Source organism: Aethalodelphis obliquidens, unplaced genomic scaffold, assembly GCF_003676395.1.
Source record: "Aethalodelphis obliquidens isolate GAN/ISIS:26980383/991018 unplaced genomic scaffold, ASM367639v1 scaffold4, whole genome shotgun sequence".
Taxonomy (NCBI): Eukaryota; Metazoa; Chordata; class Mammalia; order Artiodactyla; family Delphinidae; genus Aethalodelphis; species Aethalodelphis obliquidens.
The window spans coordinates 71320502-71339854 of record NW_020837948.1 but is presented as its reverse complement, the minus strand read 5'-3'; the positions used below and the strand labels follow the sequence as shown (position 1 = coordinate 71339854).

At 38.9% G+C, this 19353-nt stretch overlaps 1 protein-coding gene across 5 annotated transcripts in view; it reads right to left on the bottom strand.

Moving 5' to 3' along the window:
• The window catches only part of PDE4D (phosphodiesterase 4D), a 1268462-nt gene that overhangs the window by 177046 nt on the left and 1072063 nt on the right, over positions 1-19353 (bottom strand). For all 5 annotated transcript variants that reach the window (XM_027101064.1, XM_027101065.1, XM_027101068.1 and 2 more), the window contains 2 exons: positions 13904-13977; positions 8667-8716 (listed from right to left, as the gene is read on the bottom strand). In XM_027101064.1, the coding sequence (XP_026956865.1) occupies positions 8667-8716; positions 13904-13977 (124 nt within the window). The remainder of the gene's footprint in view (positions 1-8666; positions 8717-13903; positions 13978-19353) is intronic.

Below are 19353 nucleotides of genomic sequence, written 5' to 3'. Positions count from 1 at the left end.
AGAAAGAAAGAAAGAAAGAAAGAAAGAAAGAAAGAAAGAAAGAAAGATAACTTTGGGGAGAAGATGACAGCAGGTTGTGTGTGTTTCTGTGCATGGATCAATACATTTTAAGGGAGGGAAGCCTCTAGGTTCTGCCTTTGAGTCATACTTAATCTACACTTTGTCATTTGAAGCTATATATTGAATTATCATAAGATTTAAAAGAGATTATGCATGTAGAGTCTTTGATATCAAATGTCAGAAAATGTTAATTTTTATTAACATTAGTATTAATAATAGATCCAATTTTTAAAAAAGCATTTTCTGAGATAGTGAAAGAAAGAATGCTGTGAGTGAAATCCTCATTTATTCATAGAGTTAAATAACTCAGTGTAACACTCAACTAGGAAAATTTGGGAAATTAGACCCAAAGGAATTTTCATTGTTTTGCCCTACCACAGTCTTGTATTTGAGTGTGCCCAGGGGAATACTTTTTAAGGCATACATGGGTGGGAAGCCCTTTGTGGATAAAGGGAGTGACTTAAGAATGCAGCTTTTGTTGTTTCTTTCTCTCTTTCTTTCTTTCTTTCTTTTTTTTTAAAGGAAACTTGGTACAGTGTGTGAGAAGACAAAAAGAATACAGTTACTAAACATAACATTTCCCAAACTCACTCCCACCCTCATACACAAACATGGACATGATACTTCATTTTCTTCTAGGAGAGGGGCAAGCTGGCCTAATTAAAATTTGTATACATTTGGAGAGATAAGAGGGATGATGGGCCAGCTGATGATGACCATGATGATGAGGATGGCACAGATAATAACGTCACCTTGTATTTCCTTTGCTAATCGCAAAGCACCTCACACATATTATCTTGTTTATCCTAGGCTGCGTTGTTTGTTGGATGGGGGTGTGGGTGTCACTATATACATTTTCCAGAAAGACAATGATTTTCCAACAACTTTCCAGCAACGCAATGTCAACACTGTCCAGAGCAGCACTCTTGCCTACTTCACCCAGTATCCGATTATTCTCCCAAATTTGGCTGATTCGTTAATTTGGAGCACTTGTTGAGAACACAGATCCTGAGACTTATCCCAAAGATTTCGTTCTGCACTGTCTTGGGATCTGTTTTTTCGTGTTTATTTTCAAGGATCCCTTGGGGGTTCCTTAGATCAGGCAGGTTTGGGAAATGTTGCATTTTTCTAACTCGAGGTGGTGAGGAAGGGATACAGGCTAAAGGGGACTTTGGTGACTTTAATGCCTCTATTTTCATGGTGGCTTTTCTGATCGACTGGAGGATAATAGAGCTGTCTTGTCATAAGCTCAATAACCACCATGAGTGCTGCCCTATCCAAGGCATATTATTATCTGAAAATACAGTGACTGCTCACTGGGGCACAATAATAGAAAGATCATTTGCCAGTGTCTCATTAGTACCTTTTCTAGTGAGGAGAGGCAAACAGAAATCTTGATCTGAGAGATACTTACAAGTTTGTCACCAGATTCTATGTAAAATGGGCCTTTGCTAGTTATCAGTCAACATCCAAAAATGTCTTAAATTAAATACAATATACATAATTAAAATACATGAAATGTGTGGCTATTGCTTACTTAGAACTTTAACATATATTCTTTAAATTAGGTGCATTTTTCTACATTATAAAATTTTTCTCATGAATAAGTTATTTAAATTTTTTTATTATGGAATTTTTGATACTTAAATAGAACTCACCTATTATTTAGCACTTGGGTTGTTTTCAGTCTCTTGTACAAATGCACAATGCTGTGATGAACACCTGTGTGTATGACTTCATTTTTCTCTTCTTTTCCCTCACTTCTCAATCTAATCACCCACCAAGCTTTCTCAACTCTCTGAAAAGACTTGTGAATCCATTTCCTCATCTCCACCCCCAACACCACCACCCCAGTCCAGATTCACATGATCTTCAGTGGGTACTTGGCCTGTAACGGCCTTTGGATCAGTATGAGGCTGCCACTAGTCTCTCCTCCTTTCAATCTGTTTTCTATGCAGCATCCAACATTGTCATTCTAACATATGTACTTGTTCCTCTGCTTAGAAATGACTGATGATTTTCCATTGCCCATAAAATATAGTCCACTGTTATTTACACTGACTTCTAATGCTCTTCATGCTACTGCCTTTATCTACACTTGGAGATCATGTTCTGTTGCTCCCACACATTTTGAACTCTTTTTGTTCTTTACTGTCTCCAGTCCCCTGAGCTGAACCGGCACTCACTGTTGTTGGTCCCTTGGCATGAGGTGTTCTCCTTCTAACCATATGGAGAATTCCACCTTCTTCGAAGTTCAGCAGGGAGCTTCCCCTAGGTAGAATCACTTGCCCTCTCCTTCAAATACATATATGTATTTGAATTTGCTTCAGTCGTGGCACTTAGCTTGTTAATTATCCCTGGTTCCATTCGGTGCCCCCATGTGACTTCCTTGAAGCCAGTAGTCACCTTTTACTCATCTTTTTATTTCCAACACCTGCCTTATTGCATGCCACATATAAGGTACACAGAAAATATTTGTTGACCAAATGTATAATAATGATAATAGTAATAATAATAATAAAATTGAAGCAATAATGATAGATAACATTTGTTGAGTACATTCTGGGTACCAAGCACTATGCTAATCGCTGACTTAGAATTTACTGATTAGAAAATGAAAGCTTAGAGAATTTAAGTAAACTGACCAAGATTACATAGCTAGTAAGAGGAAAGTTGGGTTTTCAATCTATATGGTTTCACTCATAACCTTTTTGCTGTTCTGACTCAATGAATATGCAGTTTTGTTTAAGTGTTTCAATTAAAGTTATAACAAAATACCCAGAGCAGATATTCAGGCAATACAGTTACAATTTGATTATATTTTCCCATGATTGTGACATTCACTTGTTTTCTTACTGTTTAGAAAACCAAATATAACTTGAATCAATTCCTGGTCAAAAAGTGATTGTCAGACCTGGTCTTTTTACAAATTAATAGAGATAACTCTACTTATTTAGCGAAAGCATAAGAAGGCAAAACAAGTTAGCCTATAAGGAAGAAAACAGGCTTTGACCCTCTAAAAGATCATAAATTTAAGTAACAAGTAGTCATACTCCATGCACTTGAGCAAATCTTTTAGTTCAATGTTTTTCCCGGAGAGGTCTTTTTAATGTGGGGATTTTTGTAAAAGTAAACTCCTCTGGCTCAAAAAATTTAGAATACTCCACATTCATCAGATGTATTAAATATAAAAGTAAAACAAGCAAAAAAACTCCCCACAAAAGCCAATGTCTAACACTCACATACACAATTTTTATTTTTTTATTAAAGCTATTAAGCATAATGTGTACTCGGCATTCTTCAATCACATTCCTAAAAGAGCTTACTGCGCACTCATTCTCTGCAATCGTTAAAGCGTTGCCACAATCTTTGCTCTTGTTAAAAGAAAGGAGAAAAAGAGCTGCATGATGAAGCTAGTGCCTGCTAGTGGCTGATGAAGAGGGTGAGACTTCCAGGGCAATGGCTGGGTCTTCGTCCTCCTCCCACACTCGCTGCCCTAACATACATTTTTAGTTCGATGTCCCCTCAGCCCTTTCGCGTATTGCTCTCACTGAGGTCTCTTTTGCCTTCTTTAGCGGCTCGTGCTTCCAACTACTATATATATATATACATATATATATATTTCTTTTCACGTTATGTACACTAGTTGTTTTTATTACACACACACACACACACACACACGTGCGCGCGCATGCGCACGCGCAGATTTAAAAGGCAAACCTATATAAGTCACTAGCATTGCTATTGTCACATAAAGTAGTTGTTTAGTTTCCTTTCTTTAGTGGCACAAAGTGTTAAATGATTAGTCCCGGTAATAACAAAATAACTGTTCCAGTTAAAAATCTTTGCTTTTTTTTTCTTCAATGGATTTTATAAACTGCTTTGTGCTTTAGAAGAACAATAAACAAACAAGAGTAAGTGTCTTATTGTATTCTGACTAACTAGTATATTTGGATAGTTTACTTTTTAAATCCTCTGCTTACCAACTGATTAAATTCTATTGAAAATGCACTCTTTTTTTCTTTTTTTTCTGTTAAAGGAGTTAGGAATATTCAGGGCAAAAATATGAGTGGAGATACACTAAATTTTTTTTGGACTAAAACTACTTTTGCGTTATTTTACGCTTGTCCCTGCACTCCCTCTACAGGTAAAGAGGAGGCAATTGTACTAGTTTTATTGCATGGATAGAAGTTGTATTTTCTCCTTAGTCTGCCAGTCTTTACTTACCTGAGGGCCTCTAAGATATAGGCTGTGGATATAATAAAAATAGCTCTAAATACAAAGACCTGTCCAGTGAGAAATCGGGACAGGATATTTTCAAATTTTTGGGTCCATATACAAAGAAAATCCAATGTTATATCTATTACCCAGAAATCAATATCCTGTAAGATTTCTTTTACTTTCTCCAAAACATATACTTCCATGGTGGGTCTGAAGGCTACCCTAATTTGATGGATAATTTTATAGGGTTATGTATAAGAAGGATCCTAGACTTGGCAAAAAGGAGTCCTGCATTTATTCCTGGCTCTGCCTCTAAGTAGCATTTTCTCTCACTAGGTCTCAGTTTTCTCATCTTTAAACTAGAGAAGTTTAAGTAAATTTTCTCTCAGTTACATTCTCACATGGAAATCCTCAGTTTAAATATGATTAAATAAAGGGACAGAAAATATGTAAATAACAAACATTGTAAAGTGATATCGTGGAGATGTGACAAGGTCTCATGAGATGGCCACAGAACTCTTTTCTTGAGTGAATATCATTTGAAAATGAAATGCTCAAGAGAACCAATTGTGCCCCCAAAGACATGGCTCTACACCCAAACCAGGGCTCAGTGTCACAACGCAGGTATGGCTTGGGCAGCTCTGACTCTTTGCTGCCCTCTCATGTTTCGACACACTCTTTAGTTCTGCTCTTCACCATCCGCTAAGGACCTATGCACGTGAGCCTTGCACTAAGCACAGAGATTCCTAAAAATGCCCCATCATTACTGTCTGCAAACAAAATCATAAATGAAGTGCACGAGTGAAGCTGACACATCATCAACGTCCTCCTCTATGCTACCCGTTTTTAAAATAGCTTTAGGAACAACAACAAAATGTCAGGCATGGAGGAGGGTTGTAGGAAGAAACACTTGGTGAGTTACTCATGACAGGCTTCTGTTCCTCATCTAACTTACCTCCTTGAATTCCTGCAACAGCACTGAGAGGAGCTCCTATCTCCATTTTTCAAACGAGGGAATAAAGCGAATGAGAGATACAGGGTTTGCACTCAGGCCCCAAATGCCACAGGCCAGTCTGTTTGTTATATCACACCAAAGAACAGAGAGCCATTCAGCAGGAAGGCTCTTTTCTAAACGCGCATTTGGAAACTTTATTTTTTTTTAAAATTGTTAAATCGTTGTAGAGCTATGAATTTACCTATTATGTATAGATATAAAATCTGGCGACTAACTAACATGCTTTAGCCCTAATGATATAAAATCAAACTTTCCTGGCTTTAACACATGTCAAATGGAATAACCTCTAAGGGGGAAAAGAGCAGTCTAAGTTCTATGGGAGCAAGTTTTAGAAGGTGTAGTGTGACAGACGGAGAGAGTGAAAGTTCTCAACTCTTCTTTTATAAAACTCAAGAAGTTGACTTATGGAGAGTTAATTTTCTGTCTTCAAAGTTCTGTGACTCAAAAATAAGTTCTTCAACTTTGAAAATAATCCTGAACAATAGTTTATTACCCACACCACAAAGGCGCCAATGCCTGTGGCTGTGATGAGAGGCCGGGATACAGTGCTGGGAGCAATTAGAGGCCCCGCTTACAACAGGCACAAAGGAAGTGTGTTCATTTTGACCATTTCGGGCGGATCCATAACTTTTACTCCTATGACCTTGCCAGTTTGTCTTGCACTCTTCCCTTTCCTTTTCCCATCTCTCTGGCCTGTTCTTTCCATCACCCCTAGTGACATACAGCATGAATCCTAAAAACAAAACCCAATAAAAACAACAACAAAGCAAAATAAAATGACGCATTGAGTGCTCACTCTATGCTAAGAGCATTGTACAAATGAACTCATGTATTTAGCAATAACTGTATGAAGTATGATCGCTGTTTTGTAAATGGGAAAACAGGCAGGGATAGGCTATGTAACCTGCCCAGAGCCACACAGCTATCATGATAGAACATGGCTTGAATTCTGGACATGCAGAGCAGCTTCCCGCCCCCTGCCCCCCAATTCCAGGAGCGCCCTGTCAGTGCTGTTCTATGGAGCTGCCCTCCAGAGGCGCCTGGTGCTGTCCACCACAGCGGCCTTTTGGACCAAACATGAACTTACCTGCATACTACACTGTTCCTCTAGAACCTAAGAAAAATTTCTAAGAAGGCCAAGTTCTTCTTCAAGCGTGCCCCACTGACTCTTTTTAACACTCTTCTCCACTGCACTCACTTGCCAGGGAGCAAACTTGGAGTGAAGTCCTGAGCAGTCAGCTGCTGAGGGCAGGAATTCACAAGCACCACCTTTTCTGTATGTCTGAAGTCTCCCATCGAAGTCTCAACCACTACTGTTTTCATGATTTATGGTTTTAAGGGCATACTTTTCCAGAATGAGCTCAGAGAGAGGAATGTCCCTTGCTGTTGCCCTCATTCTCTCACCCCCTCATCTGACTTTTTCACCTTGGTTTGCTATTCTTGGGCAAGGAAAAAGGCTTCCATTCACAAGTCATTTAATTTCCTGTTGTGCTTTGGGATGAACACAGCCGCACAAAGCCCTTAATGACAGTTAATTAGTTTCCCTTCCTAAATAAGATATTTCTAGAGCCCCACTGTCCCCAGGCCTCAGGTCAAGATCATGTGGGTACAAATGAGGCCATATTAGCCCAGATTTCTGTGGCTCACAGTCCCCTCTGGTATTGCTTCCGGGCCTCAGCACTACGTGAAATTTCTGGGAGCTTCGACGGGGCCTCTCGTATGTGTTCAAGGCCAAGTCTGTGCCCTCTGAGTGCAGCTACTCCTTCTCTAATCAGTGCCAGACGTTGGCCAGGGTGGCCGGACAGCTGCCCTGACCACGGAGCACCCACCCCCTCCTGGTGGACACAGCAGCCTCCATTGGTACCTGCAGCTGCTCTTCTGGTAGGATGCTCTGTGGGGCTGGCTCATATGTGACCTCAAGCTACAAGCTTTCAGGGGCCAAAATAGCACTGAGTTCTGCACAAACTGATGTCAGAGGAGTCATACTTATTGCAAAGATAAAGGGGGTGATGGTCTCCCTCTTTATATGGGTCAGGTCTAGTGCTGGGAGCAGGGCTGGGGACCAGGTTCCATGTGGTCTCTCTCATTAGAGGCCCCAGGTAGATGTGGGCTCTTTCATATTAAATCGGGGTTTCTGAAGAAGAAATCTGTTACCCAAAGAACTTCCTTTAATCCATAGGAATTTCAATTATTGTTCATCTCTTGACCAATGCCAAGAAGAAAATGGGTAAACCAGACTTATATAAGACTATGAAATGCCAGTTGAAAATCATCACCAATAAGATCTTGAAAGATACACGTGGAAAAGAGAACCAATAATGTAATAGTCAGTGGAACACAAGTCCCATTTGAAAGGCATTCAGGAAAGACCAACATTAACTGCTGTCCCAGAATCACTTTGATGTGGTGACCACAAAGGAGCCCAGTTGAAAGGTCCTGACTGGACATGATGAAGTTAACTTTCAAGCAAAGTAGAGTCACTGATAATGTAATAATGAGCTCCTCTGCATATTACGAGCTGGAGTCCCAGGAAGACACTTGAATCAAGTGAAGTATTGGTCTAGTTTGGAGAATATGTTAATTGTCTTCTGGTAATAATTTTAGAAAACATGGGTTTTCTTCTCCAGGCAATTATCTTAATGAATCAATTGGGGTTTCAAGAAATGATCAAATGAGTTCAATTTGGTTTCAGGTTTAGCAAAATGAGATCATCTGTTCTGTTTTTGGCTCAGCTGAGGTCAAGCCCCATGTCTAAAATAGACTAATAGGAATCGGAGTAATTTTATTCTTCTGACCTCTACGCCCCTCATCCTTCCATCCACTTCTCTTCCCCAAACATCTGTTCTTTTGATCTCATTGAACTTTTCTGTATTGTAAAATACAGAATTTAATCTCAGACTGAGTTTAATCTCAACTCTCTGGGTCCAAATCAGGAGTACTGGAATGGTGTTCCTTCCTACACACAACTGGGAAATTCATTAACCAAGAAGGTATCTTTTATTTATGCTTTGACTTTCATTCAACCAAGCTACCATATATTAACATCATGCTGATAACACAAGCTCGGAAACATGGTCAGCATTTCGAAGGTAATGCTATCTCTCAAAATACAAACGCCCAGAGCAACACTCAACCGAGTAAGAGCAAACATTTAACTTGTTTTAAAAAAATGGCACACCAGTTAAGTTTTTCCAATAGGTTAAATGGACAGCTTGTGAGGTCAGTGAGAGAAATGATAATATAGAGAAGAAAGGATTCATTTCTTAAAGATTTTAGAATTGCAGAAAAAACTGGTGCTAATAAGGTTGAATCTTGGAAAATATGCCTTTTTCCTAGATGTGAGACAAATAATCTCCCAGGTCCTTCTTACCTGTTAGGGTGGCTTTGTTGATGGATGGTTGGTTGCACATGGGTGATCTTCTGACAAAGAGAGAAAAATACAGAGCTGTAAATATATGATACTTTGTTGGTCTGAGGACTCTCTGAGTCATTTCAGATATGCCATTTAAATTTAAGGATTATTTTTAAGTTAGGACATGCAAATGAAGATTTCTTTCAGACTAGCCAGTCAAGTTCCTAGGTACCCTTTGATCACGTGTCAAAAAAAAGCGCTAAATCACATGGTGATAGACTTTGGGGTAAATAAAGCTGATGTAAATGTCACAGAGACAAGAGAGAAGAGGAAGTCCTTATTGATTGACCGTATTCAATTAAGCCCGGGCTTACAGAGCAAACACAGACTTTCTGCACTTGACAAAGCAGTCAGTCTACAATTGGTTTCTCTAATACAGTGTTAAGAAACTTTTATTTTTGGCATAAATTCTCACGATTGCCTATACATTATCAGAAGTGAATGACTCCTTGTAAACTATATTGCACTTTGAGAAGCTATTGTACTTCAACTTTTTCCTTTCTATTTTCTTATATTAAGAAACATCTCTGATCCATTTGTTAGAGAGGTACATTAACGATGGGTCCAAATAGATGCTACAGAGACTTTAGAAACACTATAAACTAAAGGTGCTTAAACCAATTCTATTTTGTATTCTTTAATTTTTCAGATGTTGGCGAAGTTTCACACGATGATTATAAACCCCTTGGGGTAAAAAAAAAAAAAAACAAAAAAACACCCCATGCTATTTGATTAACTTGTATTCCCTGCAGAGCCCAGCACAATGTATCCACTGCTTAATCAATTATGTTGAAGAAAATATCATTTATGGAATCTCTATTAAAGTTTTTTGAAATTTTTTATAAAGTTCTTACTTACGATTGAAAGCTCTTAAAATTAGTGATCTTTAAGGAAATTTTAGAAAATAGATACATTCAAGGGTGTCTGAAAAATGTTTGTTTTCATTGCTGGGGGTTGTTTGTTTTGGTACTTCTAGTAGTGGCTAACACTTTAATAAGGACTTACTGTGTGTCCGATGCTGTGCTCAATGAGCACGTTGGATGAATTATCTCATTTAATCCCTCATAACAAACCTTAAGGCAGGCAGACTCATGGTTCCCATTTTACCAATGAGGAAAACACAAGCTTTGGAAATGTAAATCACTTCTTCAAAGTTAGAAAGCTGAGATTTGAACCAAAGCAATGTGATTCTAGGGCCTGCACCCTGCTATGTTGCCTTATTTTTAGGCTGCTTTCGTGGAACCTCTGCAGATGGCAGGTTCCTGCAGAGCCCTGGTCCAATCTGCCTTCCTGAGATGATGAATCTCTTAGCAGGGCTGGAAGATACATGGGGAAAGCAGTCTGGTACTTTTTAAATTCCCACTGCCTTGGTTCCAGTCAGCATCTGGCTCTGTCTTATTGCTCTTAAATTTACTGATATCAGTTTGGGATTGAAAATTTGCATTTGATTGAAAATGCACCAAAATTTACTTCTGAGTTATTTCAGTTTTTATTATGAAATAAAATGGGGGAATTTGAAACTTAACTCATGCTTTATAAAAAAGAAAGGTTAATGTTTAAAACTGCTACTCTGAAATAGTTTTGGTCTATATACTAATAGATATCTACTTGCTGAGAGTTTATCATTCAAATCATTTATATAATGATTACTCCTTTCTAGTCCTTGCTCTGTGAAAATTTAGAAAGCATTTATTTTGTCTAGGAAAGGCATCAAAGAAATATTTTTAAACTTTTCTATAGTTTTGAAAACCACATCATGGACTTGTTTCTTATTATCTTCTTTTGATTTCAATCCTATAACGGGCACTTGGGAACTTGATATTTCAACAGGTAATGACAAGCAGAAAATATCAATCATTTGATCCATGGCTACAGTGATAAATCAGTTATTGAAGAATGAGCCAGAACTCACTTCTGGAATGGAAAATCTCAAGGGCAAGGAAGAGCAAGGGGACAGGAACCAGCAGTGAGTTAGCAAAAGTCAGCCACGTGCAAGTGAGCACCTTCAGGGCTCAGGGCTTCAGATGCATCCTTCTAGGCTCCTTTCTTTTCTTTTTTTTTAACATGTGAAAATAAAATATTTATTTTCATACTTATTATATAATACGGCCTTTTGTAACTGGTTTCTTTCATGTAGTGTAATGTTACAGTTCATCTGTGTTGTAGCATGTATCAGTACTCAATTCAAACAATATTTTGTTTATCCATTTGTCAGCTAATGGACATTTGTGTTGTTTCCACCTTTTAGCTATTGTGAATAGTCCTGCTAAGAATGTTTATGTACAAGTTTTTGTTGAACACCTTTTCACTTCTTTTGGGTGTATACCCAGGAATGAAATTATGAGGTCATATGGTAATTTTATGTTAATTTACTAAGGAACTGCCAGACCTACTAGAGAATGGACTTGAGGACACAGGGAGGAGGAAGGGTAAGCTGTGACAAAGTGAGAGAGTGGCATGGACATATACACACTACCAAATGTACAATAGATAGCTAGTGGGAAGCAGCCGCATAGCACAGGGAGATCAGCTCGGTGCTTTGTGACCGCCTGGAGGGGTGGGATAGGGAGGGTGGGAGGGAGGGAGACGCAAGAGGGAAGAGATATGGGAACGTATGTGTATGTATAACTGATTCACTTTGTTATAAAGTAGAAACTAACACACCATGGTAGGTTCCTTTCTTGTAGTAAATAGTAAAGGTGGATCATGCAAGCTAGCATACGCCTTCCACAAAATCCAGCGGTAAGCTGGGGAGCGTTCTAGTGGCACTGTGAGCACCCTGCGGGGGAATTCTGGCTCCCTGGGGTCATCACGTGACGCACCATTTTGCTATCCATATCCATTTTGCTATCACTGAAAAGAACAGAGTTTATCTGTGTGTAGATTGAGTCCTACTATTCTGATACCTGAAAAGGCTGATTGGGTTTGAATCAGTAAAGGAGGTACAAATCTGTACTGACCAACAGAGAGACCACAAACACCTGTACTTAGGGTCTGCCAGGTAATACTGTTTGGTTAGACTTCACCCAGGGCATTATAAAACAGGTCAAGTTCAGGCATAAAGTATGATTTTCTACCCTCCTCTAGATGCTCTTTTCCATTTTAATCTGTTTTGTCCCTGTAGGTCAGCTGAAAACCTCTGTCTCATATAGAATGGGCCTCAGATCATCTCTTTGGGGACAGAAAGGCCAGCCTGATGCCTTCACACCTGCTGAACAACTATGTGTCTGCCACAGGTAGAGATGCTGCTACACAAGTGACCAAGTCTGAAGGAAGCATAAAAGGAATTCATTATAAAAGTTTTGTTCACCTTTCAAAGACAAAAATCTCAATTTCATGGACAAAAGTTGAGGCTAAAAAAGTTTGTAAGGGACACCAGTAATTTCATTTCTCTTGCAGGGTTGAGACTTTCCAAAGAGGAGGTGACTATACCTAGGAGCTACCAAATGCCGAAAGCCCCAAAGGGGCGATTGAACATGGAAGATGTGTTTGGTTATGAACAAACAGCTTGAAGCCCACGCTCAGGTTTCCCATTCTGCATCCTGGCGTCACCCCTCTAGCCAGTTTGCTGCATGTGCAGAGTGATGACGCTGTGCTGGGTATTACACTAGGCACCGGGAATTCAAATGTGGACTGGATACGACCTCTGCTCTCTGGGAACTGACATTCTTAAGACAAGCAAATAGGTAACTGGACACTGAGAGAAACATGCTAAAGCAGGGGTTAAGGACAGGACGCAATCAGATGGCAATGGAAAAGCATACCACCCAGGTTGGGGCCTGTGGGTGTGCATGCATGTTGGGTGTTAGTCAGAGACAGTGCCCCAAATGAAATTATATTTAAGCTGTAACCTAAAGAATGAATTACAATTAGCCCAGTGGATGAGGAGGGGAAGAAGAAGGTGAGAAATGCTCAGGCTAAGGGAACAGGACTGCAAAATTTCATTACCTGCAACACACAACAGTCAACTGACACCTCTGGGTTCCATTCCAATTATTTGCATTGTGGCATTTATATTGATTTTTTTTTTTAAAAAAAAAAACCTTGTTCTATCACAAGAAGTATGTGCATAATGGCCAGAGCTTTTTTTAATCATGGAAAATGTGAATTTGGGAGGTAGACTCTATTATCATGGGGTGGAAAGTTTAGATTTTTTTCATGTGTTCTTTAAGAAGTAGTAATTACAACAAAATTTTATATGCTTAGATAAGTTCAAATAAATTTCTATTCACTGTCCTCTTAATATTGATTTAAAGAAATGGTTTTGGGCTTCCCTGGTGGTGCAGTGGTTGAGAGTCCGCCTGCCGATGCAGGGAACACGGGTTCGTGCCCCGGTCCGGGAAGATCCCACATGCCGCAGAGCGACTGGGCCTGTGGGCCAAGGCCGCTGAGCCTGCGCGTCCGGAGCCTGTGCTCCTCAACGGGAGAGGCCACAGCAGTGAGAGGCTCGCGTACCGCAAAAAAAAAAAAAAAAAAAAAAAAAAAGAAATGGTTTTATTTCTGGAAAATTCTTCAGAGTTGATATTTTAAAGATAATATTGTATTATTCATAATAGATTGTCAAAATTATGGCATTTGAATAATCAGTTTTCCATTTAATCTTAGAAAATTAATTTTCTTTTTTTCATTTTCCATCTTTATTAGGACCCCCAAATTATAGTTATTTGCCATCTGAGCTTTCTCTCTCAAATGCTTCCCCTGTTATCCCATAAATCCCCATCTTGTTAACTCTTCCATGCTGCTGCCGATATGAGTCAGTAACAGCAAGAGAATTAGAGATCTTCCCTATGATAGGACACTTCTCCAAGTAATGGTTGTCTTAGAAGTAAGAGGATAACTTTGGGTTGACTTCAAAGCTTGGTGACGTTATTTGCCCATGGTAAATTTATGAATTAAGCCAAACCTATAAAGTTACCCTGAGTGTAAATAACTGGGCAGAGGACTGATCCTGCCAGGTGATTTCTGACAGATGGAATCACCATATTTATTTGCCATCCTGATTCATTTCTGTTATGAGAACCATCACTACAAAGTATTTACAGAAAGTTAACAGGACTTCATATGACTTAGTGTAAATGGTTAGACAGCATGGCAATGATTCAGAGAAATCTAATACACTGCCTTGAGTTCAATCAAATGGAAAAAACACTATAAAAAGTTCAGCCAGAAGGAGGGGGGAAAAATGAATAACTTACTTGCTAGGTGCTCGGTCTTGCAAATTAGTCAATGCAGCAAAGTTGTTCCGTACAGTTCGCAGGCTGGCCAAGACCTACAACAAAAATGATTCTTTAAACTTCTTGAAATAAGGCCCTCTTTAATGCACTATGAAGTGGTTTGGTGATTTTTAAAAATGGTTTGTTAAGTGAAAATTTGATATTGCTTGCAACTTAGTTTCATATAGTACTGAAGAATCTCCCAGCACCTGGTAAAGTTTACGTGGATCCATTTGAAAGCCAGAGAGGCCAGACTTAAGGATTTTCCAGATATTTCTCCTCATCGTCTATGAATATGGTGACAATAGCAGCAGTTTGCACAGTATTCCTGGATTCCCCAGCCACTAAAACAGTATCCCAGGCAATATGGATAGCGTGCTGTTGCATTTTATGCATATTTGAAATAGCATAATATAAAATATTAATAAAGTCTCACTATAGGGGCAAAATGTCAAACAAAATGACCCCCAAGTTCTCTTCAAACGTTCACCAATGATGCCATAATCTTGAAATTGGCAAACAAAGTAAATTTTAAATTGTTTTTTTCACCTTTGCCACATGGTTATTCTAGCTGGTAAACAGGTTCTTTTCTTCGTTAAGGTTATCTGAATCATGAATTACGTGGTCTCAAATAAAGTGAGACTGTCCTGTACGTGCACAGTGCCTGGCCCACAGAAGGCACTCAGTTGAATTTATTGTTGAATAAATGAATACATAGACACAACATATCCACATACACAAGGCTGGACCAATAGGTCCCACTACCTCTGATAGCCCCTCCTTTTTCTAATTCTAGTGAAACTATAAAGTGGCAAAAGAATCGAAAGACTAGGAGAGAAAAGTGACAAGAGCACTGTCTCCTTCTATCCCCCTCACTTTCTCCTAGAATGGACAAGTCTCCCCCAGGGAGGAGCCTATATTAGGTGAGGTTATGGGTCATCTGGGTGACAACGACAATGTTAAGTTTACCTAAAACATAGATTTCAGATGTCTTATTAGGTACCAATAACACCCCAGACTGCCTAGTTCTGTTATATAGTCAATGTGTGAACTTAGACAAGTTGCATCATCTCTCTGACCCTTAGTTTCTCATCTGTACACCAGGATAGTGACATCTACCTCACAGGGTTGCTGTGAAAATGAGATTAAATGACAGTTTCGGTGCCAAGAACAGTGCCTGGCAAACAGAAGGCACTCAGTGAATATTAGCCCATTATGGCAACATTCCATTTAATGATTTGGCGTGCGCACAGGGAATTCACTTAATGCCCGTAACTGACAATATGCCGGTGGCAGTGGGAGCAGGGCAAATTTTTTATAATTGCTCCAAGGGTTCCAGAGCTGATTCCAGAATTTTGTCATTTGGCACTGACCTAGACTAAAGTCAGCCTAAATTTTGTTTTAAGACAAAACGTCTCAGACATTTTTGAAACGGGCATTCATTCTTCTAAGTCACTGGGATACTGCTTATGCCCTGGGACAGTGACCTACAGCATTATCCCCTGAAGGAGTTAATGGTGTTTCCTAAGGTGCCAACCACGATTAACTCAGTCACTGGAAAAATCTGGCTCATTATCACATATAAACAACTCACATTGCCGAAAGGTCACGCTGCCTATGACGGAGTATTCAAATAGCCAACTGCTGACATCAAACCACGATGTCTTTTATTAGGCATGAAATCTTGAGTGATGCAGAAAGAAATCTGACAAATCATGCAGGCTGAATTTACGCTTTAAGAACCGAATATCAAATACACTAATAAAGCATTTTAAATAAGATTATTGTACCCCCTGATCGATCCTTATTCTAGGCAAAAATTTAACCTCAGAATTCAGAGAACTTTATTTTAATAAATTATAGTAAGTGCACTGCATCTGACAGCTGGGCAAACAGAAATAGTAGCGCAGGTAATTCATGTTCTCTGCTCATTTGAAAGGAAGCATTACTTCATGAAAGATCTACTCCACTTGCTTTTCTGGATACAGGTTTTTGCCTCTGTGATAATAAAGATATTAAATTAGATGATTTTATTTTGGTTTTTAATTTAAATTTAATTTTTAAATTTTATATTTATTTTTGCATAATCTCTATCCCCACATGGTACAGAATTTAAGCAAACGTAGACTGTCTCTTTCTCAATAACAAAGACAAAGCAAAATTATTGTGATTTCTGAGAGGAGGCAGATAGATGAAATCAGGGAAGGACACTCAGGGCATTAAAATCTTGGCACTGTTCTAGTTCTTAAACTGTTGATTTGAGTACTATTCTTTATATTTTAGAAAGTCACTAGATAGCTTCTCTTATATGGATGAAATATTTCAAAATAGAAAGTGAAGAAAGAAATTTCCCTTTCAGCCCCTTCTCCATTCAGCTGCCTGTGCCCTCTCCTCATTGACTTTTAGATTGTCTCCTAAATTTCACTTTTACAAACACTGCTGCAGTAAATAACCTTGCAGCTACGTCATTCCCTATGTGTGCGAGTATTACATTGTTGTTTTTGTGGTAGGACAAATAATATTTTATACATGTTATGTTAAGTATTAACTATTCTCGCCTGCACTATGACACATGATACTGGCAAGAAGTGTAAATAAAAGTCTCAACCAAATGTTATAAGGGGGTGTTGCCCTAGGCCGAGTTGAGTGATCCTGGGTGACCACATCCCAAAGGCACTGTGTTAGTCTTTTCTGTTCCCGTCTGCATTGTAGGACACAAAGAATGAGGTATCTACATTGTAGGACACAAAGAGTGAGGCTGTGGAGAAGAACTAGAAACAGTTTTACACAAGCCCCTTAGTTAGGGTTCAATCTTTCTTTGCTTTTGTTACAGGGCAGCTCTCACCCTTCTTGAATTCAACCCTCTAAGAGCTATAGTCAGGGCTCTGACGCTCCTATAATTTTCTTCACTCTTTAATGCTTGCTACCCAAAAAGGTCCCTGAGGTTTTCTCCCACACAGCTCAACCGTTAGAAAATGAAGGTCATTTCTTTCTCTTCTGCCCCTCCAAGCAAAAGTATAATCAGTCAAGGTCAAAATACATTGGGAATGAGGAGAAATAATACACTTTAGGAAAGAAATGATGACATTGTTATGGAAAACTTTTGCACAGAGTTGTACTGGTCTGTGAGAGGGATTAAATGCTATTTGCACACACTAATCTCAGATTTTCTTAGGTATTCCTAAACATTTATTAACCAATAAGATTCACTGAAAATGGCAGGAAAATGTGGACTTCATTAAAAAGTTAAACATCTGAACACACTAGCCTAAAAGAAATGTGTACGTATATAATAATAAATTCTTATAAAGATTTGAAGAGGAGATTGCTTTAAAAAAAATATGTGGCATAACATCCGTGTTAAAAAAAAAACTCCTGCTTAAAAAATAACCAAAAAAAATAAAAACAAAGAAACAAAAAATTGTTTTGAGGATTGTTTTTGATTCCAAATACACTTTATGCCACTAGATGGCACTAAAACACAGACCATGAGTTGCCACAGGCCTTGGGTTGGGTGGGGTGGGAGGGGCTGAGGAGGGAGAAAGAACTCCTTGCCTTGGTTTTACCTCCAGAAAAACCTGGAGCCAAATTATGATTATTTACAAGACAAAGAGGTCATTTTGATAGAAAACCTCTTTCCAAGTTACGTTTTGGTTAAACCATATGAACTTGCTGTTTTTGTATGTCAGCAAAGGTTGAATATTGATAGTTTCGTATAGTTCAACTCCCAAAGTACTTAGATTCCTAGAACATGCTACTGAAATTTATTTTAATGAAGGATAAAAAAAACCTAACAGGTATAAGCAACTGAAATGTGATGATTTTCTTCTTTCTTAGCCCGGCAGGGAGAGCCTGTTGGATTCAATGATGAGACCACAAGATTCCTGTTTCTGGGTGAAATGGGCAAGAGACACGCAAGGGCATTTTTATAAAATTGACAATGTCCAATTACCAAGGAACAGTAATGTTCTACAGGGTTAATAACCACTACATTTTTCCTAAAATTATCCCACGTGCTGTATTTTGGTAAGAGTAAAGGTGAAATGACTTGCTTGTTCCTACCCTGTATTTTTAAATCAGGCATATCTGCTCAGTCTGAATGATATGAAGGTCTCTCCAAGGATCCAGGATAATACTTGGATATTTCCTACCTTTTCCTTAACCAAAGATTCCACTTCTTTTATTGCACACCTCCAGAGGAGGATTCTAGTTGACTTTTTACAAGTTTTACAAGTACCTTGAGTTTTACAAGGTAGTCACAAATGATGCAACACAAATAATGGGACAGGTGGGGCTGAAGGCAACTGACTACAAAGCAGGGTTCCCTACATTTCATCAGTGTTGTGCCTCCTTGGTCCCCTCAAGAACTCTGGCCAAATTGTGACTACACCCTTGGGAGGAAAAGGCCACCTGCCGACTGGCATCAGGTGACACGGCATCATCCCTGTCAACACTTACCCTAAGGGAATACCCAAACCAAAAGATTTTGACCCAAACACAGGAGAATAGTTCAAAATGGAAACCAATGAAATATTTATTTTCCTGGGGATCAAAAGGATTCTGAGCTTATAGGGGAAAACATAAGAAAATGGAAGTGGAAAAGTGTTTAGCTTGAACACCAGCAAGAATTTCTAACCCTGGCAGTGTTTTAGACTTGGGAATAGAATATGGAGGGGTATTGTAGGATCTTGTATTGTAGGATCTTTGCTGAAGATTACGTCTGTGCACGATGCTTCAGCCCTATCCACCAAAGTGGAATATGACCTTGCACGTCTTCCTAAATTCTCTCGTAACTTAAGATTTTATTCTCTTAGCTTCACAGTAAACTGGGACTGGGAAACAACAGGGAGGGATCTTTTCGTGTTTTGGAGATGAAGGCAAGCATAAAGAAATAAGTTCTCAAGAGGAGGCAGAAGATAAGATGGGCTTGGGAAGAGACTTTGACCAGTTTAGAGTGGGAGGCCCATTTTAAAGAATTATGGGAAGGAAATTAGGCACAGAAAAATAAACCGAAAGGGATAGAAAGTAAAATGTCAATAGTAGTTATTTTGGGGTTTGGAATTATAGGAAATTTTCTTTTTCTTCCTTCTGCTTATATTTCTTTTCTATGCAAAAGATTTTATTTTGAAAGCAGTATGGCTTTTTCACCAGAATGATCTAGAGTGAAGTTCCAAACCCCAAAGCATGCTGGGGAAAGGGGGGAATTCTTTGGCCTATTTGAACACTTCCCTGAGTGACCTGTCTAATGTCCACTGTCTTCTGTCCATTGGTATATTTGACCAAATAATGTTGGTATCAATTCAAGTGACATAAACATCTTACAGATTAAGCATTATAATATTTAGCATTAAATGGTGAATACTCCAGCCTGTATTAAAAATTTGAGGAGTTATTGGTTAGGTCAATGAAATAAGTTAGTGGTGCCCAATCGG